The sequence below is a fragment of the Drosophila innubila genome (genome assembly GCF_004354385.1).
Source record: "Drosophila innubila isolate TH190305 chromosome 2R unlocalized genomic scaffold, UK_Dinn_1.0 1_C_2R, whole genome shotgun sequence".
Lineage (NCBI taxonomy): Eukaryota > Metazoa > Arthropoda > Insecta > Diptera > Drosophilidae > Drosophila > Drosophila innubila.
The window spans coordinates 24,617,345-24,639,535 of NW_022995374.1; the positions used below are offsets into that span (position 1 = coordinate 24,617,345).

At 40.3% G+C, this 22,191-nt stretch overlaps 4 protein-coding genes across 6 annotated transcripts; 3 read left to right on the forward strand and 1 right to left on the reverse strand.

Annotated features, from left to right (window-relative positions):
• The first annotated feature begins 280 nt into the window (after positions 1–280).
• LOC117784866 (probable cytochrome P450 4aa1) lies at positions 281–7,014 on the forward strand. Its single transcript, XM_034622716.1, has 4 exons — positions 281–488; positions 3,668–3,851; positions 4,662–5,045; positions 5,107–7,014. The coding sequence occupies exons 1-4, from the start codon at positions 471–473 to the stop codon at positions 6,048–6,050; spliced, it is 1,530 nt and encodes a 509-aa protein (XP_034478607.1). The 5' UTR covers positions 281–470; the 3' UTR covers positions 6,051–7,014.
• Positions 1,301–1,968, forward strand: LOC117784886 (cytochrome c oxidase subunit 6A, mitochondrial). Its single transcript, XM_034622740.1, has 2 exons — positions 1,301–1,741; positions 1,805–1,968. Exon 1 carries the CDS (start codon positions 1,365–1,367, stop codon positions 1,674–1,676), a length of 312 nt encoding a protein of 103 aa, XP_034478631.1. The 5' UTR covers positions 1,301–1,364; the 3' UTR covers positions 1,677–1,741; positions 1,805–1,968.
• LOC117784857 (myosin light chain kinase, smooth muscle-like) lies at positions 6,666–18,906 on the reverse strand. Of its 3 annotated transcripts, XM_034622704.1 has the most exons (13): positions 18,718–18,906; positions 16,885–16,930; positions 15,949–16,820; positions 14,377–14,788; positions 13,961–14,294; positions 12,286–12,597; positions 10,464–10,738; positions 9,100–9,648; positions 8,696–9,037; positions 8,530–8,631; positions 8,289–8,466; positions 7,474–8,152; positions 6,666–7,396 (listed from the first exon to the last, which is right to left on the reverse strand). In XM_034622704.1, exons 2-13 carry the CDS (start codon positions 16,908–16,910, stop codon positions 7,080–7,082), a joined length of 4,398 nt encoding a protein of 1,465 aa, XP_034478595.1. In that variant the 5' UTR covers positions 16,911–16,930; positions 18,718–18,906; the 3' UTR covers positions 6,666–7,079. The 3 variants fall into 3 exon arrangements, with proteins under 3 accessions (XP_034478595.1, XP_034478597.1, XP_034478596.1); XM_034622705.1 differs by lacking the exon at positions 7,474–8,152 and having other exon boundaries at positions 7,218–7,396; positions 18,718–18,828; XM_034622706.1 differs by lacking the exons at positions 13,961–14,294; positions 14,377–14,788; positions 15,949–16,820; positions 16,885–16,930; positions 18,718–18,906 and adding an exon at positions 13,285–13,448.
• On the forward strand, positions 17,095–19,026 carry LOC117784868. The gene is made up of 3 exons (XM_034622720.1): positions 17,095–17,290; positions 17,354–17,547; positions 17,603–19,026. The coding sequence occupies exons 1-3, from the start codon at positions 17,163–17,165 to the stop codon at positions 18,631–18,633; spliced, it is 1,353 nt and encodes a 450-aa protein (XP_034478611.1). The 5' UTR covers positions 17,095–17,162; the 3' UTR covers positions 18,634–19,026.
• The last annotated feature ends 3,165 nt before the right edge of the window (positions 19,027–22,191 follow it).

Genomic DNA, 22,191 nt, shown 5'->3' on the forward strand with positions numbered 1-22,191 from the left:
TATAAGTAAGCATTACAGGTAAGTCCTAGAACATGTTCTCCACGGAATATTCGCGCATAATAAGCAGGAACTCTTTCTAGTTCTGGTTACTTAGCACCTCAACGAATACTTCTAAATGAATATGTATACTATACAATATACATTGCCGCGGCTGCTCTTTCGATCATCTTCGTTAGTAACGTCTCACGTACGCCTCGCGTATAGCATTTAACGTTTTTGGATATTTCGTTTATAAATAGAGGTTGCCTCGGCTGGCGATTCACCATTTGAAATTCAACTTTCGGCGAGTGTAAATTGAACTTTTTTAAAATACGCGCCATTTCGAGAAGCACTGATACTTTAAACGTTTTATTTAAACTGACACTGTAAGTGTCTCTGAGGACATTTCACACACGTCTCTGAAAATATTGTGAAAAATTATTTGCAAGTGAAGTGAATAGATTTGTGAAAAAATTGACAGAAAGTACAAAATGATTGTAGAAAAAGTGGTGAGTAAAAGTGAGAAAAATTAATTATAACAAGAAACAAATTAAATATTAAATAAGAGAAATTAATAACGAATAACAAGTAAAGTATTTCATTAAAGAATAAATATGTTGAGCTTTAGAGATAAATAAATCTTTTACCAATTGCATTATAAATTATGCAACATTAAAGAGTTTAAAGAGAGTAATGTCGAGAGATCTAAAAGCCATGATATTGAAATGACTTAAAGTGTTTTTAAATTTGTTTCTTTTTATTATAGTTTGGTAGAGGCACGTAGGCTGATCCATTGCACAAACTTAAGGGGGGTCTAGTTGTTGGGTTGAGCTTGTGGATTCCGATTTTGGGCTTGGGCTTGTGAGTGCTGAAAGACGCCGATGATAATTTATAGAATTAGTGAGAAATAATCATGTTCATTTATTAGTGAACAGGTGTGAATTGTTGTGTAAATACGCCAGTTAGCCGCGAGTTCTCTCCCTACACATGTTTATGATACCTGATTATGATAGATACTTGTGTAGATGGACAAATGGATAGATGGATAAATGGATAGATACTTACTCACGCCAGAGCGGAAGACGCGCTTCATAGGCTGCTGCCTGTCCAGGTTGTTGGACTTAGACTTGAACCTCGCTTTGGCGCATTCCCCTTGAAACTTCCTAATTGCAAATGCTGTGCATGTGTGCGAGTGTATATATGTGTGTATGTGTGTGGGCGGTAAAGTGACTAAATCACACACAATCGAGTCGCTTTCGATAAGTCTGTATAAGGATTTAATAGCTACTCTCAATTTCCAGTGACAAACACATTTCGATTTGTGAATCGTATACAATAAATTAGTGGAAAATTCAAAATAATAATTCTAGGAAATCGTGCATATAATGTCGCAGTTTTGGGAACGCTATCTACGTCCTAGTGTGAGCGAGGTCAGTCGCAGTCTGAATCTATTTGGTGGCAAGGCCACAGGATCGCTTCTATGGAAGCGTGTCACCTTCCTGGTTGCCACACCAATCGTTGCCCTGTGCATGATCAATGCCTATAGCTCCATTGACGCCGAAAAGAAGCCCCAACAGCCGTTTGTCCAATACGAGTATATGCGTCGTCGCAACAAACGTTTCCCCTGGGGCAATGGGGAGCGCAGTCTCTTCCATAATCGCAACGTCAATGCACTTTCCGAGGGCTACGAAGTTTAAAGTTGGGGGCTGATTGAGTCTTTCTTATGTTTATAATTTATTTACAAATTTTGTGTTTAGTTTTGGTAAGCTCTCCTTTAGCTCTTTAAAGGCGAATATAACAATAATCAATTCTTTCCTCCCTTCAGGTTCATTCGTCTAAGGGTTAGCAGATTCCGTTTTTCAGATTCGAGAACATGTCAGAACATTCCGAATTTTGTCTACTTTTGTGATCTTTGAATCCGTCAATGTAAGAAATTAATTCCCCAGCAATGCAAATAAAATTGAGCCAAACATACACACAAAGGTACAACTAATTGTTGTTGTTGTTTTTATGTGGCTGAATTGTTGCTGTTGCTGTTGCTGATGCTCTATCAACTTTCGCTATTTGGGCACATTTTGAAAGTTCTGCATATACATATTTTTACATCTAATTTGTATGTCGTACGCGACTTTAATTTTATTAATGACAAAACTGAACTATGCGATAATTCTCATAGCTTACAACTACAATGTGAAATTGACCCTGAAAATGTTACTGGTGCACTTGATGGAGGTGTATGTACATTGTAAAAGTCTCTATACATGTAGAGTATTTTAAATTACTTATGTAGTTGGAAACGCATCGAAAGATTGTAAGCCTATGAATCTATTTAAAGTACCAGCATTAAAGATGGAATTTATTCTAAATTTTGAATAAATTTAAAAATAGAAAACAATTGAGAAAATTCTAAAATAATAGTTTTTGTATATAATAAATGATATCTTAATTGATCAAAATAATCTGAATGCTAGAAAATTTAAAAACAAAACCTGAAAGGACATTAAAATAGATAAATAAAAAAAGCATGCAAAAAACTTTTTTTAATTTTGAAGAGATTAATATAATTGTATTTGTAAAAAAAATTAACCTCTATGGTATAAAAAAAAATTTGATATTTAGATTAATAAAAACCTAATATTTATAAATAATTGAATAGTTAAAACTTAAAAAAAAGCCAATGTAGAACCATTAGAGTGATTCTATGCACGAAAATCATTAAAGATTCATTCGACAACTAAAGAGAATAAGAGAGTGATTTTTGATTAGAAAACACTATTTTAAATATCTCCACTCATGTATGTTAGCTAGCTTTTTCTGGAAATGTTTTGCAGAGTATACCGGCATCGGCAATCCTCAGAAAAAAAAGTTTTCCTGCTATTTTATGAATAACGTTTAAATTTTGGTGTGTGCTTTTTTTCAACTCAGTTTTTGTATGTTTGTGGGCCACAAAACACTTGACAATGTGAGTGAGTGCTCGTATTTCAGAAATTGTGTGCCGCTTTTACTGGGAGGCCAACGAAATATACATGGAACAAAGCAAACAGACGCGTCTGGGAAAAGGCCAAAACAAAACGTGCGTCCATGATATTTGGCTGATATGTTTTTGGGTGATCATCATTAATCAAGATACTTTGTTGTATGGTGAATGGGTTCTTGTCAACAGGTTTAACTAAAGCCGTCAGCTGGCACAAAGGGCAAAGAATACAAATGTAGCTGGTAAATGAATCTGTATATGTTACTGTGACGTCCTTGCAATGCACTGCAGTTGATTGTTGACTTATTTTAGTAGTTGATTATATCGCTTTAGGGCTGGGTTTGGTATCGCGCATACGACGTGTTGTCCCAAGCAATTCACACCATTTTGCTAGGCACTTTCGATTATTTCGACTTTATTGATGATGAGTGTTTACGAAAAACTTACGACATGGCACGAGTTGCCCATAACGATGTTTAGTCTCCACACTCAGTGGCGTGCGAGCATGTACATTATAGTATACAAGTATGTATGTGGCACACAGATACTTATGTATCTTGACGCTATTAAAGTCAAGTGCCGTTCAGTTCAAAGGGCCAATTGGCAGCGGGCTTAGCAAATATTTTACGCACTTACTCGCAATTCAACTACTCAATTGGTAAACAAATTAACTCCCCTTCTCACCACTCCCTCTCTTCCTCTCACTCTTCATAGTTGGAGCGTGCCACCAAATCGGAACTGTGTAGTGTCCTTGCTCTGCTGCTGCTATCGCTGAGCATCTACACATTGTACTCACACTTGCAGACGTATCTCAGATCAGTGCTGTTATCACTACGTCTCCGTGGACCACCGTCGTTGCCCTTTATTGGAAACTGCCTGCTGATCAATGAGAAAGATCGTAAGTGATTCACTGCTATTCTATTCTATAATAATGTTTAATGTTTTTATTATTATTTGACTTTCCGACTAGTTTCTGTTTAGTTGTTTGAGCTTCAATGTTTTTTAAAATTTTTGGTATGTCTTAATTTTGTTTTATTTTTATTGTTTAATACGATTTCCCCTAGACTGATCAGCTTTAATCTTAATATTCCCTGCTGTGAAATCCTGCTCGACCACTGATGTACGTATTAATTATCGATTATATGGGCTGGAAGTGCAGGATCACTCTTAAGTTTATAATCATTGCTTTTACTTTTGTTTTGGAGCCCGAGCATAAAAAGTATATACAGAAATAAAATTCAATTGTTCTCAAAACAATTGGAAAAATGCATTGCAATAATAAACTTTTGTTTTTTATTTTTTTTAAGTTTTATTGTTTTTTTTAAATAATGATTCATTTTAGGTTATACCCGACAACTCAAAATATGTGATTATTCATAAATAATGATTATTCCAAGAGTTTTAAAAAAATAAATTTTATATTTTTTCCCATAAATAAAAATCAAGTTTTTATATTTATAGCAGAGCCCCTAGTCATTTGATAGAAGTTAATAAAATCTATTTTTTTACATTGCATTTACGCTGAGTATTTCAAAATCTTCGTTTTTCACTTTATCAGATTTAATTTCAAAAACTCAAGGTTAATTCAATTAGCACAATTTGGTCGAAAGTAAAAATCGGAACTGAATTAATAGAATATAATCTAAAATATTAATTAGATAATAATTATTAATATTATTTTAATTTGTAATAATTATATCATTTGCAGTGATGAGAAAACGTGCCGCCAACGCCTTCAATCTCTATGGTTCCCTCGTTCGGATATGGGTGCTATTGTTTCCGTTCTTTGTGGTTCTGCAGCCGGAGGATCTACAGGTTATACTCTCATCGAAGAAGCACACGAACAAGGTGTTCTTCTACAGGCTGATGCATAACTTTCTGGGTGATGGTCTGATCACGAGCAGTGGACTGAGGTGGAGTACACATCGTAAGCTCATACAGCCGGCGTTTCATCACAATCTCCTGGAAAAGTTCATTGATACCTTTGTGGATGCCTCGCAGTCGCTAAATGAGAACCTGGATGCATCCGCCCTGGGCATGGAGATCAATATAGCCAAGTATGTGAACAACTGCGTCGTTGATATACTAAATGGTGAGTTAAGGTGCTTCTATCAGTCCTTCCTTTACACATATCTCTCAAATTTTAAATGCAGAGGCGGTGCTGGGAGTGCCCATCAAGAAGAAGGGCCTGGGCCTGATGGAGGATTCACCTTTCCGCAAGGGAAAACTCATGATACCCGCTCGCTTCACGCAGCCCTGGCTGCTCCTCGACGGCATCTATCAGCTGACATCGCTGGCCAGCGATGAACTCAACCAGAAGAAGCGTCTCAACGAGTTTACCCGACAGATGATCAAGCGGAGACGCGAGATTATGGCCAATGCTGGCAACAACAACGTGGAACGCAACTGCTTGCTGGACTATATGATCGAAATCTCCGAGAGCAACGTCGACTTCACAGAGGAGGACATTGTTAACGAGGCGTGCACATTTATGCTGGCTGGCCAGGATTCTGTGGGTGCCGCTGTTGCCTTTACCATCTTTCTGCTTGCCCAGAATGCGGATTGTCAGGAGCAATGTCACGAGGAGCTAGAGCGCATCTTCGAGCACAGCAATCGGGCGCCCACCATAAGCGATTTACGAGAAATGCGCTATCTGGAGATGTGCATCAAAGAGGCACTGCGTCTGTATCCCAGCGTGCCGTTGATCGCCCGCAAACTGGGCGAGGAAGTGCGTCTGGGAGAACACACCTTACCCGCGGGCAGTAACATCTTCATCTGCCCCTATGCCACACACCGACTGGCGCATATCTATCCCGAGCCGGAGAAGTTTAAGCCAGAACGTTTTGCCCCCGATCAAGTGGAGCAGCGTCATCCATATGCCTTCCTACCCTTCAGCGCCGGACCGCGATATTGCATTGGCAATCGGTTCGCCATCCTTGAGATCAAGACAATCGTCTCCCGCCTGCTGCGCAGCTATCAGCTGCTGTCCGTGCCCGGCAAGACAACATTCGAGGCCACCTATCGCATCACCTTGCGTGCCTCGGGTGGCCTCTGGGTGCGACTAAAGCCGCGAGAGCTGCACAATGATGCAGAGTAGTAATAGCATAGTATAGAAAACCAGCTCAAGTGAAATGGAATTATAGCAGCAGTCGGAGCCTTATAAAATTTCAATCATTGGAGGCATTTAGCAGGAAATTCCAATCGGAAATCACTCCTTCACTTGTGATGGATCACTAATCTGTACTTGCTGATTAATATGAGTTGAAACTTTCCTGCTGAATCAAAAAGAAGTATTCAAGTATCGTGATTGATGATCAGAGTTACCAGCTTAATGACCTTAATGATTGTGCTACTAATTTGATGGCAATCACAATTGATTGCATTTAATATGATTGTAAGAATTACAGTCTGCACTCAATTGAAAAAATATGATTCTAACCAAATTTAATTGCAATCACAGTTGGTTTGAATCATTAGTTGAAACAAAATTACTATTATCAATATTTTATTCTAAATTGCCAATTTGCTTCTTTTCGAAGAGTATAGGAATCCGAAAGTCTTTGCGATCAATCTAAAAGGAAATCAAAATTTATTGCAGATAAAAAATTTTACCAATTTTAACAGTTTGAATTCTTTTTAAAAATTCTTCGGTTGCAATCGAAATTGATTGCAATTTCTTACGGCTCTCGCAGGAGTGAAACATAGTCGATCCTTTAGAGATTTCCAGGACGCTTCGCTGGCTTCGTTTAATTAACTTTAATTAGTAAGGTAAATAGTTATGTATATAAATCGATAAAAATAATTTAAATATTGTAGCCTTCGTCTAGCCTAAGTGCAGTGCATTTGACATGTGCCTGTTGTTTGGGTGCATTTTGGATTCGGATTTGGATAATAATTATAATTAGTTCACATCCATCTATAAACTATATATGTAGATATTGATATTATACATATACATAAATACATGCACATATGTATATTCGAGTGTACGTGTGTGCGTGTGTGTTTCGTAAAGATTGTGCTTTGTTTAAACACTGTACATTAAATAATGATTATCATAATATTTTGCATAAATATTAATAAAAATATGTGAATCAAGAAATCGACTTGTGGGACGATATAAAAGCTAGGACGTGATATGTTTCGTTTCGTTGAATCTATTGATAAGATGTCGCGCACGTGACTCGTGGCCATGTCCAAGAGCATTTCCAGTTCCATTGCCATTGCCACAGACTCTGTCATACCCTTTCCCGATCCCATTCCCTTTGCTGTGACGCTGTGCACTTGCCACCGTGTGCTGTTGGGCAAGACGCTCCGTTGTCTCACGGACGCGACTGCTCAGCCGCGTTGGCGTTGCAGCACGTTGGGGCAGCGGTGAACTGGGCATTGATTGGGTTTGTGTTGGTTTCGCTTTAGTGGCGACAGTTGCTCGACCTGCGACGGCTGACAGAGAAAAGAGGGAAACTTGTTAGTCTATGTGAGTGAAAGAGAATTACGTAAGAGATCGGCAAAATGGTTACATTTACTGATGTGGCCCACGCTCGGGATCGCGACCTTGGCGACTTTGTTGCATGCAGGGGCAGGCTTGTTAAGTGCAGCAGCTGCAGCAGCATTGGATTGCTGGAACCTGTGCTTCAGCTGCGACACCTTTAGCTTGGAATCGCAAATGGGCTTGGCATGCGGTTTCAGCTTTTCCCGTGTGCAGCTGTCCTCCAGTGATTTCTTGCGCATCTTGATGGTGTTAGTAAAGTCGGAAAGCATTATGGGTTCACCCTTGGCAGGTAGCTCCAGAGTAGGCACATTGGATGTGCTCTCGATTTCGCTGTTTGCCTTGGCAATCTGCTCCAGCTTGGACTTGGCCAGCGTCAACAGCAGTGTCTCCTGTGTGCCCAGGCTGCCGTTGGAGCACTCGCTGTAACCGGAGTCACTGCGTTCGCTGCACTGCGATTTGTCGCGCAGCTTAAGGACGCCAGTCGTCTTACGTTTGTCCACTGAATGGGGCATCTCAACACTGAAGTCGTCCTCCTCCTCGTTGAGTGAGGCCATTTGTGTGCTCGTCCCACTCGTTGCACTCAACATGCCCAAGCCGGAGATCGAGGGACGTGGACTATTCAAAGCGCCCATGGCAATGGCCGAATTGCGACGCGATGCCGACAACGTGGCCATCCGGCCCAGAGCACGTATAGCATTTCCAGTTTTCTGGTTAGGCAACAAGCAGGCGGCAAAGCAAAGCATGGATTAAGGAAGCCATGACATGGATGCAACAACAACACACATAGTCATAAAATGGAGCAGTTAGTCTTGACAAGCGGAGGAAAGGTATTTCTTGACTCACCTGCCACTTGCGTCGTATGATGAACTTCTTAAGCTTGTCCGTGCAGATTTTATTGTTGCTGAGATTCTCGTCATGACGCTGGCACAACCACTTCGATTCCAGGCACTGCTGAGCGGTCAGACGCGTCTCCTTGCGATGCACGAGCAGCTGTGAGATAAAGTCCTTGGCCTCCTGTGACCTGTAAGCAGATACAATGATTACATTTATGCATAAGGGGGATTCCCAATTACTAGCTACATACACGCAGTCAAAGGCCTCATCATCAAAATCGTAATCGGCACGTGTAATATTCGAAAAAGTTTCCACATCCGTGTCGCCCATGAAAGGCGACAAGCCCGAGAGGCTGCGGCAGAGAAAGATTTACGGATTAGAGAAAAGAGAGAGACGGACAGTTACATTTTACTTACAGCACGTAGCAAATGACGCCCACGCTCCACATGTCCGACTTAAAGTCAATGGGTTCATAGCTGATGATCTCGGGAGGTATAAATTCAGGTGTACCGAAGAGCACACGGACAGGGGATTTTGTGTCGAGTCGTTGGGCGAGTCCAAAGTCAATGATCTTGATTTGATGGCTGGTCCTGGTGTGGCACATTATGTTCTCTGGCTTTAGATCCAAATGCACCACGCTCTGGCCGTGCATGTAGGCAACTCCTTCGCACACCTGACGCAGGAACAAAATGCAATCCAGCTCCGTCAGCGTGAAGTCATCGGCCACAACGCGCTCAAAGAGCTCGCCACCAGTGATGCTGTGAATGTGGAGGAATCATTATGATGAGGTGAATGCAGCGGATGGCATCGATATACTCACTATTCCATGACCATAACAATTTCACGTGCACTCTCGAAGGATGCCGCCAGCTGAAGTAGCTTGGGATGCTGCAGAGAGCGCATTATGGAAATCTCCTCGAGCACTTTTTGACGATCACGCGACTTGATGCACTTGATCACCTTGGCGGCCAGCAACTGTTGTGGCTGACCGCGTTCCTGCACCTTGTAGACAACGCCAAAGCGTCCCTTGCCCAGCTCCTCGATGATGTCAAAGCGGGATTTAAAATCTCCGCCAGATTCCACAGAGACACTGCTCAAGGTATCTGTTTCATTTTCTGCCGCAGCCGCAGCCGCAGTTGCTGCTGCTGTTGTTTTTATTGGACGGGTTGTCTGCACTAGCTCGCTGACCTGACTGGGTGCACTGCGTCCGTGTATGTTTTCGGCGCGCACTCGAAATCTGTACTGCAACTGGGGCAACAGATCCTTGACCGTATAGGCCAGAGTATCCACCACGCGTGCCACCTGCTGCCAGTCAGAGTTATCCTTAATGCTATCACAGTCCGATGGCTTGCAGCTTTGCATCTCGATGCTGAAAGAGGAGGGAATATATATTTATTGACTGAATGAAAAAGTAAGAAAGTGCCCGACTACGGAACACCTTAGATATAGATAAAACATACAAAACTACACTCCTCAAGTTCTTGTTAGTCCTTGTACAGTTGTTGAGTTCACTTGAATTTACTATCCGTTCGTGATAATATTCTCTGGGTAAATTTATTTAATTTTAGGGAATATATTATCTTAAATACTCTTGATCTACCTGCATTTGTAAGAAGCACACATAGCAAACTTGGTGCTTTTAGCTCTTACCATCCCTGGGATCGCTCGCGGATTTGAGTTGGAGAATTAAGGAACATTTCTAATATTTTTCTTGACTAAACTTTATCAACATATTTAACAAACACAAAACTGCTGACCGCTTTTCTGAATTTTTCCCTGAAAAAGCTAGATTGGGCAGAAAACAGATTGGGCGGGATAAGACCAGATTTGACGAAAACAGCCAATCTTTTAGTTTACCTTAGATATCTACATAAAATCTTGAAAGGTGTTCATACTTAAGGTTTATTTGAATCTGATTGTTCCTATGACAGCTATATGCAATTAATATCAGATTTTGTCCAAATTGAATTTGAGTGTAACAGGCAGCCGTAAAAAGACAATTTGTGAGTTTTGTTATAATATCTCAAGAACAACACTGTTTTTAATACTAAAGGTATATTAAAATCCGTTGGCTCCTAAGGCAGCTACATGATATAGTTTCCCGCTTTCTTCTGTCTGTTACGAACTACGCACATACTTGGTATAACCACGTCTCAGGGTATAATGACTAGATATACAACTTACATAAAACCGGTTATCATGCAACCGCCATCGTAGGGTGGACCACACCAGGCAACTGCCACACGATCTGGTCCTAGGGACACACTTGGCTGTCCACTGGGCGGCTCCGGGGGCCCCTCGACGGCTACTGAAGCGGCTGCGGCTTCCACACCGTAATCATTCATGATTTCCGCCGTATATTTGCCGCTATCATCGGCTGCAATGTCTGTTATATAAAGCGTCGATTGCTCCGATGTCGTCTGGATTTTCACATTGTCGCCTTCAACGATGGCATGGCACTGTATGAAAAGGGAAAAGTGGAAAATTGCATTAAAATTGCGACAACATTTAGGAGATTGGAACTGAGACTGGGATTGGGGGGCAGCTGGGAGACAACCTTGCTCGCTGGCAAACGAGAAAACACGTTCATCTATGCTGACGCCTTGTTAGTTATTGTTGTTGCTTTTCGCTTTTTTGCGGTTTATAGCAATAATTACGTACGAGTATTAACAAAGTATTTGGTATTTCAGTACTCAGTATTCCATACGTCAATACCGCAAGCTGATCGTGACACAGTCAGAGAGTCGCCCAGTCTGAGACCCTACTAACAACAAGTGTTGTAAGACCTGAGATTGATCTCAAGCGATCTATAAACGTGCCCCAATGCCCATAGAAAGCAACGAGATAGGGGAACAGCTGAGGCGAGTCGGCCTATATGCGAGTAGATAATAATTCTGATATGGATCATGGGCATAACAACAATTGCGTTAATCTTCAAGCTGTTGACGGCATTATGCCTAATTAGGTCACATGTCAATAAAAGCATTACGCAAGTGAAATCTCGCTCCCAGCTTTGGTCAGAAAAACCGGAACAATTTACATATGAAACGAGGCTGTAAGCCAGGCTAACAGAAGCAGTTCTATACTTTCCCAAAGCCTACCAGGCAAACAGAATTATCTACAGACGTGTGCAAAGTAATAAGAACAGCAGAATTTGCTCAATAAAGTTGTTAAAATAATTCTTTTCAAATATAATCCCTTATTAATATTTATAGAAAGCTGTTAGAGCTTGATAGTTTTTATATCCAGATATGTATACCAGAGTGGGTCAACGTTTTTCGCCAAAAAGCGATTATCAAAATCGCAATCTATGATGAATTCTAAGAAGAATTGCCCAAGAAACCATGAATCTAAAATCAATATCGAGCTTCCAATTTTAAAGAAGAATCGTTTATTATATTGGTTATTGTCTGTTAGGTGGAACTAACCTCAAAAACAAAAAACAAAAAATTCCCAGATAGACGCCGACTTGTAATGAATTTAGAGATAAGAATTAGTTGGCGGTCTCAATTAGTTTTTTTTTAAATTGAATTTTAAGCAAAAGCACTTTTGTCATTTTTTTAGAAGATTCAATGAAAAAGGTCATTTTGCATTAATTAAAAAATTTAATTGAAAAGAGAATTATTCTTATCTCTAAATTCATCATAAATCGCCCTTATTGGGGTTTTAAATTTTTTTGTTTTAGAGACAGGCCCTCGCTAACTGACAATTATCAATATATGAAATACGTATAAGAATTGGATATTCGATATTAATTTTAGACCTATGGTTTCTTGGTCAATTCTTTTAATAATTTATCGTAGATAACAATTTTGATAACAGCTTGGTGCATTCTTTTACTCCATACAAATTGACCCACATGTTATAATCCTTATTGCTTTGTTGGTTTTCTTTTTTTTCCTGCCATAATTCTTGTTCAATGATGCTCCAAAAAACCGTTTACTCAAAAACATAAACATCATGGAAAGGTGTTCTTATTATTTTGAACCCGTGTGTATGTACGTACCGCTTTATACCAGATGACCTTGGTATTGGGGAATGGCTCGAACTGCACGCTCAGCTGGACATGTCCGCCTATTAGGGCGGTGCAATCTTCCGGCCCTTTCAATATGCAGCTGGTGGCAGCCAGTGATAAGTCGTTGTTGTTGTTGTTGTGATTGCCGATTGGCAATACCAGGAGACTGGTATAGCTGCGGGCAGCAGGAGTGCGTCTTTCTGCCACTGGATGCTTCACTTGCAGACGCAGTTCCCCGCTTTGAGCCAACTGCACGTTTCGCAGGCGCAACAGACGAATTCCGTTCTCGGGATACGACTCCAACTGTAATGAAGACAGCAGTGGGTTAGTGTGAGGGTGTGTGAGCAGCTGTAAGTGTATGTGTGTGTGTGTGTGTGTGTGTGTGTTTGAAAACTGATGTGCAAATAAGACAACTTTAACGCGGCTCAATGACAACGCTAAGGCAAATGAAATAAACACCAAATTGACATTTATACATATGTATGTATATACTCGTATATATATAACTAACTGAACAATTGATTTGTCTGCCTCGCACGCTACGTGAGGCTCCAATGGCCAGTGTTAAACTGAGAATGACGACGCGACGCTCCAATTAAACATTATTGAGAATGCTTGAGCACAACACGCAGAACTAAAACCCGAGCATGGATACGTCTCTCTCTCTCTCTCTCTCTCTCGTGGCATGGATATCTGGATCATGGTGAGATGACTAACAAGATGACATATTCCACAGAGCTGCTCCTCAAGTAATGGTGAAATTACTTAACAAGCTCACCACATCCGCATACGTCACCTTGTAGTAATTCCACCATAATCGTTTCGTTTCGGTGTCGGTTTCGATATCGAAACTTTCACGCTCACTCTCAATTAACACAATTCGCGCGCGCAATTCGACGCTTATCAGTAGCTACGATATACTCGCATTTTATCTACATACAATGTTGTTGATATTGATATGCCGATCGTTTGATAAATAACTTTGCATACCTGTGACATCTTAGGGCTTGCTATCTATTAATGTGTCTATAGTGTCTGTCTGACTGACTACTGGATGTGTGTGCCGCTTGAAAGCCATTGAGCGAGTGTGCTAACAAATTGACTCTTGCTTGTTTGCTCTCCGATCGAGCATCACATCACATCACATCGCGTCCAAATCCGAATCCGAGTCCGAATCGATTCGCAACGCGACTTAACGACAGACACAACGACAGAAGCGTCACTAAAATCGTTTGCATGCGCAACGCATGCCATGGCATTTTAATCTTTTTTATTTGGGGTCTCTGTTTATAATTTCTTACAAGCATTGTAGTGTAGTGTGAGTGTGCATAATGATTGTTGTTGTCTTCACTGCACAAACACAAATACAAACACAACGGTGACAAGGTGTGAAAGAAGCGCTTTTGTTTTTTATGGTTATGCTTGTGGCCAGAGGCAAGGCAAGACATGGCATCTTCAAGTGCTCCACTGGAGAGCGGTCAAATGAAGCTAGCGAAGCACACTTAAGTCAACAAATGAGGCCAAATTGATTCATTAAGCCCTAAAATACAATCAGGCATATAAAGAATTTCTGAAAGAGTATACAAACTTCGGTCTAAGCTTATATTATGGGTCAGTCCTCTTTTAGAGTGTGTGTGTGTGTGTTTAATGTGTTAACATTACGCACCGTCATATTCAGTGAGTCATCCTCGATGAGTTTTCCATTGAGATACCATTCGGCGTCCGCTTCGCAGGGGTAAACACGCGCATAGAAGAGAGCTTCCGCTCCTGCCGCACATACCACGGGCAGCGGTGTTTTCAGCAGTTGCACACTTTCATCAATCTGAGAGAGATCTCGCTCCAGAACGCACAGTTCTCCGCTGCTGCGACAGTCGCATTCGCAGTCGGCGTCGCTGTCATCAGCCTCGGACGTGTACACCTGACAGCTGTAGATGCCGGAGTCAATGTCAAAGGCGTCGTTGATGCGCAAACAGAGACAACCATTGCCGTGATCGATGTAGCTGTAAGACACAGATAGAGAGAGAAGACAAAGATATAAATGGGGATATTCACAACACACAATATTATGATCTCATTGCTCACTTGAACTCCTCGCTGTCGGGCAGAATTTCGCCATTACGCAACCAGACGTAGCTATAGGGTTCGATGCTATCAATAGCACAGCAGAGATCGATCACCTCGCCCTCAACTGATTTCGTGAGCTCAGGGAGCGGCTCCGAGATGATAGCAGGGCGACGTTGAATATCAGTACTTGTCTCATGGAACTTAACATCGATGGAGCTAATTAGGGGATCATGATCGCCACTAATAATGCACGTGTAGTTGCCCTCATCGGCAGTCGTTACATTGTCCACAAACAGCATAGCCTCATCCTCCTGTAGCACAATGTGCACCCGGTCTGAAGGCTCCAGCTCAATATTATTGTGATAGAATCTCACAGAGGGCACGGAAGATCCCCGAAAGCCGCTTGCCAATGCCATGCGACCGCCAATAGCTGAAATAATATTTGTTAATATCACGGACCTTAACGATTTTAATTGTTTCAAATAAAAATAATGGCAAAATACAAATTATTTTTTAATTCTTATTATAAAAATTATTTTAAACAAAGGAATTAAATTTTGTCAGTAAAAGGTCAGATTTTGAACTATCTTTCCGCACTTTGTAGCCAATCAGACTCTGAATTTTGACTGAAAAACTATCAGAACACAAAATCTATACTCGACAGGAAATACTTAATAGATTTAAGCAATTAATTTATACTAAAATTGGCAAATTCGTAATCAATACAGATGTAGAATATAAAGTGAACGTATTAGTCGCCAAAATACAAAAAAAATACTTATGTTCGGTCGAATATATGTGTAAGATTCGTTCCGATAAGTAAACGAATGTAATTTATTAACATTTACAAGGATAAATGAGCCATACAATTTCTTCTCAAAAGTAAGCTTGATCTAGTTTAACCCTCTAATACCCAGTTAAAAGAACACAACACAATTAAAACAACACAAATTATGAAAAAGGGTCATACAAGTTTAAGTAATGTATGCCCACATGTAGCTACTATATAACGCAATTTAATTTTTAAAATATTACTTCAAATTCAAATTAGCTGGTGCCTCGACGTAAATAAATAAAAGTTGACATTCACTGATCTTTTAGACATAGATAATAAATAGTAAAACTCATCGTACAGCGCTAAAAATACTGTCTAGTACGAAAATTAATTATTTATTAAATAAATTATGTTCACTAACATTACTCTAAGCGTAACACCGCCTCAATGCAAAACTGGGCATTCCGTCCAAATTTTTATAATATATTTAAAATTTTCCAGCAATATAGAAAAATAATTAAAACTTACATTTAAACTGACTCAATATTTAAATACGTGTATATATTTTTATTTAAAAAAATAAAATATTTTCGTCAATAAAATAATATTATTTTTGTTAAAACCAGAAAAAGTGTTTTTTTTAAACCAACCCCAATACTAAAATTTAAATAAAATATTTTAAGAAATTTCTTATTTTTGATAACTTTTCAGGATTCTCAATCCAAAACAAGTGTAACTGGGATTCATAAGAGGCTTGTTATTTTTGAAATCACAACTAATTTGCGATTCCTGGTTTAGTGGTGTCATTCACTTACCTGTAGATGGTCCCATGATGCGTCTATATAGATAGGCATTGCGGCGAGAGGAGGATGCACGTACACTTCTCGTGGAGGGGGACTTCGAGTAGCGGGAACTGCTTATTACATCCAGACGAGCTGTGGCTTCAATGCGTCCAAAGTCATTCTCCAGGGTAATGCGATACAGACCGGCATCGTCGAAGCCAACCTCATCAATTTCAATAAAGCGCAGATCGTCCACTTCCTTGACAGCAATCCGAGGGGATGGTGTGACAATCAGACCATCCTTATCCCAAGTGGCCCAAGGCGAGGGATGCCCAGCAATGGCGCACTGGAAGCGCACACTGTCGCCCTCCTCCACAACACGGTTGTAGGGAATGGCCAGGAATTTGGGCGCCGATATGCAGCGTGCATCGCTGCGTCGACGATCCACAGAGCCCATAGTCAGGTCGATGCTACTGTTGCGATAGGAAAGTCTCATTGGTGAAAAGCTACGGTTCGGCGTCGACCGGGGAGTGGAACGAGGCGTGGAGTGGGCGGATAGCAAGGCACTTGGACGGGCCAATTGTCGGCTCAGCATATTCTCTTTCTCCTCCGGCACATCGACAATAATGCAAGCTGATGAGAGTGTCCGGCCCACCGAGTTCTTGGCCACACATGTGTATTCGCCCTCATCTTCGGGGTAAACGCGCGGTATGCTCAACTTGGCTTTGATGCCATCATACGACATCACGTAATCCCTATCGCTGGGTATAACGTGGCCATCCTTTTCCCAAATTATATATGGCTCCGGCATGGCCTCCACATGACACTCCAGCGATATGGCGTCTCCATCGCAGCAGCGCAGATTGCGCAGATTTCTCACGAAGCGCGGCAAAGTTTCAATATTGCTGAAATTGTAAATTTGTAATATGTAGATACCATTCCATACAAATTTTGAATGCTCGTACTCACCCATGTCGCGTGTGAACCTTGTCCATGCGATTATCTTTAAGTATATCTGCAGAAATAAAAATTAAAATATCATTTTGCCGCGCTATTACAATATTTCAATACACAACAGTTGAGCAGCGTGAGCGTGAGCGTGGTGAGCCAAAGCAACTCTGTAGTATCAATTGCAGCCCTGGTACATCTATTTATAGCAATTTATTATAGCAGCTTGTTTGACGAACAATTTTATTGTCGTGTTTGGAGTTTTTTGTTTTTGAATCAGTTTTAAGTGATTTACTCAAATGCGGGGATTAATTATTGTGCCCATGGACTTGGAGCCTGGTTTCCGCAAAGCAGACATACACAATATACCCGCCATCAATCACGGAATGGTATTTAACTATTTCTCAGAAGCCGCTGACAAACAAATGTAAGTGTCTCCCGCCATTTCTGCACACAACAAGTTTCTAATATGTAATTATTACTTGAACAGTTCCTCGGATAATAACGATCTGTTAATAGACTACGTACATCTGCGCCGGCAAGGAGAAGTATGTGAGTTGAAGGCATTAGTATTCTCCGCTGCCGATTTTGCCAATACGGAAACACATGCCAATGTGGCCATTAAGGTTATAGAAGGCACGCATTGCATTAGGGAATGTCAGTGCAGTCTTTGCCCCGGAGAAGGTGAGTGGGTAGTTGTTACGTGCTTGCCACTTAATTGATTCGAATCTTGCTGCAGCTGTTTGCCCACACATTGTAGCCTTGGTGTTATGGCTTCACAACAAAAGCACGGACAAGAGACCTACAGCTGTTGTGGAATTCTGGGGTAATGAGCTGGAAGCGCTTGTCCAACCAGAACCGACACGGGCTATTCGCATACGCGATATGGTGAGCGACCATGAGCCTCCCATCGATGAGGATTCAGATGCGGCAGACCATAGTGCAGGCGAGGATCGCGCTTTTTTACAGTCTGTACTGGAGGAGTTGGCCATATGTGGAAGGGACTCAGCGCTGTATCGCCAGTGCATGGAGACAACCGATGAATTCGAGGCCATACTTGTGCATCATGTGTTGTTGAAGGTTGCAGAGTACAATATATTCGATGTGCACAGTTTTCTGCAGCACATGGAGCTGCAGGCGCAGAGCGGACTCTTTGAGAGCCTCAGCGAGGTGACCAAAACTCAGTACAAATCCAAGCTATGGATTGAGGCGCAATACATGCGCATACGCTGCTCCATGATGCACATGATTGCGACGCGTAAAACGCAGGTGGAAGAAGAACAAATCTTCAATATGCTCTTTTGCAAGGGTCGCGACGAGAACACTGAGGATCGTGTGCAACAGAAGCAACACAAGCGTTTCATCTTGAAGCAGACTGAGAAACTGGAAAACAAGGAGTATTATGAGTGCGGTTTGCTGCTTCATGAAAATTATCCCTATTTGTGTGGTGCTCCCGATGGAATAACGGATGATCACATTGTTGAAATCAAATCACCAAAGACTGAGGAGGATTTTGAGAAGTATCTCGAGGCACGCGAATCCATCGCACCCAAGTACATGGCACAAATCCAAATACAAATGTTTCTGGCCAATGTGAAGAAGGCTCTCTACTGTGTGCTCAGTCCCACATTCGAAACGAACGGAGCTCTGCACTACGTTTGGGTGCAAGCTGATCCCGAATTTGTGGCCAGCCTTCTGAGCATGGCCGATGAATTCTGGAAGGACGTCGTCTATCCGCGTCTCATGAACATATATCCACAAGCACTATAACACTATTAATGTGACCCACATCACCAGCCCACCACTAGCTAGTCAATAGATTTAAGCAAGCAATTAGGTGTCAAGTCTACTAACCTTTGGCATATATTTGCAGTGATATTACAGCCTTGGCCTCGCCATGGCAATTGCTGGCAATAACTGAATATGTGCCGGTAAAGTCCAATTTGGCACTGGGTATCTCCAAACGGTACTCCGGTCCCTCGCCGATGCGTCGGAAATGTGGTGCGTCCTTGTAATACTCGGTCTGCAAATAAAAACCGAATACAGATGAATAAAAATTCAATTGATATTAAAATGATAATTGCATCAAGATTCCAAGTGCAGCCATAAGGATCGTTTAAGCCAACTGAATGAATGAATAAATGAATCATGTATAAGTCGTTTATGTTCTTATTGTTCATTTATCGTTGTTGTTGTTGTTGTTGTTGTGCACAACTTATGTCCATATAAGCACAAAATTTAATTTTGTGACTTGCAATAGGAAAACTGGTATGTGGAACTCGTCTGTCAGCCTGTCTGTCTGTCCGTCTGTCTCTGTGTGTTTGTATAGGCTGCCCACCCTGACCTCCTGCTTCCTTGGTACGAACAGCGGCACGATTGTGGCTAATAATTTTTGTTCGTTGCTCGTTGCCTTTTTGGCTCTGGCCAAGAGTCGTAATTGTTTGTATCACAACAAGCTTGTTATTTGATATGGGTTGAACTTGAATTAGCGTTTGACAGCAGATCGGCTTTATAAGAATCCAAACTGTCCATGTCAATGTGTAAGTCTGTATATGTGTGTGACTCTGTGCGTGTGTGTGTGTATTGGATTGTATAACCAGCTATATGGAGCGCTACGTGTGACGCAGTTGTCTGGTAATCTGAGTAAGAAACAGCTGCAGCTGCTTAAATTGTCATTGTTATGCCTCCCAAAAAGAAAGGGATAGAGTATGCTAATTTTATCATTTAATTTGGAAATAAATTCAAATAGTTCTGTTCAGATAGAATCTGTTGACATAGAAAAGATATTCAATCGATCAAGTAATTTTTTTTTTCAAATTCAAAAGTAAAAATATTTTTTTTTAATTTTGAAATATTATTGGGCCCAATGATTATCATTGTTTCCTTTGTTCAACTTGTTCTAAGTGCTTTTAGCTAAAGGGTGGTCCGTTTAAAAATTGAAATTTAATTTTGCTATAAAAAACGGCTCGAAATATTTCAAAGGTTAAACATTTATTGGAAAGGTTGGTTCATGTCATTTATTTATGAAAAAAAATTTCGGTCAAATGACCACCACGGCTGACTTACCAGAAGCCCATTTAATCCACCCAATTTTTGAGAACATTTTCAATTGTTTCGGCACGTATGCTAGCAATTGCAATTCGAGTCTCGTTCTTCAACTCATCAATTGTTTCAGGATTGTTTGCATAACATTTTTCCTTGACCGCTCCCCAAAGATAATAGTCTAACGGTGTCAGATCACATCTTCTTGGCGGCCAATTCACATCTCCATATTTGCAGATTATTCAATCGATTGTGGCGTGCGCTGTGTAGCACGTTGCGCCGTCTTGTTGAATCCAAATATCGTCCAGTTCATCCGCTTCAATTTCCTCGAAGAACCAATTACTTAACTTTGCGCAGTAGCGCTCACCAATCACGGTCACGGTGGCCCTTCTTCATTTTCAAGTCAGCCGTGGTGGTCATTTGACCGAAATTGTTTTTCATAAATAAATGACATGAAACAACCTTTCCAATAAAGGTTCAACCTTTAAAAAATATCGAGCCGTTTTTTCATAGCAAAATTAAATTCCAATTTTTAAATGGACCACCCTTTACTAAAATAAGAAAGAACAAAAAAAAGATTTTGTATTTCAAAATGAAGTCTTTGTGAATTTTGTAACAATTTGGTAGACAACACTAAAAAGATTGTTTGATCTTTCTTTATGTGTTTTACCTTCACTTCACTTTAGTTTTTCACTCTCGTGCACACTTTACTCGTTCTAACGGATCAAATAGGATTATATTTCAGATTTAGTTTAAATTTATCCGCACGAGCAACTGTACAATTAACGAATGTTTGAATTGTGACTGCCCAGATTATTTTCACTTTTAATATACTTATATGCAAATAGTGCGGAAATCAATATGGAAATTGCAATTTGTTCTATTTCCTGATGTTGAGTAGGGCCCACAGAACCGAAGAATTTGATTAAACGTACTTTTGGTGTTGGCGCACTTGCACTTGATTTGTGATATTGCAACGAGATTCAAGACAACGACAGACAGCGACAGAGACGATAACTCCGACCCACATTTGTTGGCGCCGTGAATGCAACTGCAACTGCAATGCAACTTAAACGAGACGCTGCGCAAGCGCTGCCGCCGTCGCTGCTGACGTCACAAGCTGAACGAATGAGTAAATGAATACACTCACATTTAGGAAATCTCGCAGCCAGACAACATCGGGCTTGGGATCACCGACAACTTCGCAAAATATGATGACATTGTCGCCCTCGTAGGCTTCGCTGGAGCGCGGCTTCACCACAAACAGTGGCTCCTTGGAGTAGCTAAAATATTAAAAAAAATATTAGTTTATGAGATTAGTGTAAAAATAACAAAAAGCATACAGAAATAAATGATAATTGTATAAACAATTCTAAAAACAGCACGAAAATTGTAAAGTATCTAATACATATTATGTTTTCATTTTGCATTTATAAGTATGTCAAAATCATATATTTTTTACTTTTGCAAATTCAAATTCAATGGTTTAATGTCAAAAAGTTTTAAGAGTTAAATTACTTTAAATTAATATATGTTAGTTTTCTTTTACAATTTATCTAAAATATTAATGAAGACTAAAGTGTTTTTTTTGCATCTGATCAGTTTTTTTTATGCTCTCCTGTAAAATTTGCTTTTCGTCGCTTGCGTCTTTTATGCAAATAGGTCTTGATGTAATACCAACACTCTATTTTAAAAATCAATATTTTGAAAGCAAGCATCCTCATCTTAATAAATTAATTCATGTGTAAATTTCACAACATGTGATTTTCTTATCAGTTCTAAATTTTTGCCCACGGTGAACCTTTCTGTATAAATGCCCATAAAGCGAATATTTCGGCATCACAAACTCAAAGATATGAGATATAACAATCATGAAGTAATCGCACGATTTGTAATTTTTTTTAATGCATCCTAAGTATAAAGTTTTTCAATTCTAGTAAAATGTTTTTCCTATCAAGGCTGCAAACAACCAACATTTTGGTAAAGGTTCGGTTTGGCAGTTCATACACTGAAAAAAAAGACCAACTTCTAAAATCAAGAACATTCATCTTAAATATTTTGTTCTTAAAATAAGATTATTTTAAGACCAAATTACTAAAACTAAGATTATTAATCTAAAAAATCTTAAAATCTTATTATAAGAATAAAAATCTTAAATTGTTAGGAAAGTATAAATAAGTACTATTTCGTGTCAAATAAATGATGGCACCGTGGTGCTCTGGTTAGAGAGTCCGCTTTAGTTGTGAAGCAGTAGGCGGCGGTTCGAATCCCCCTTGTAACAAATTA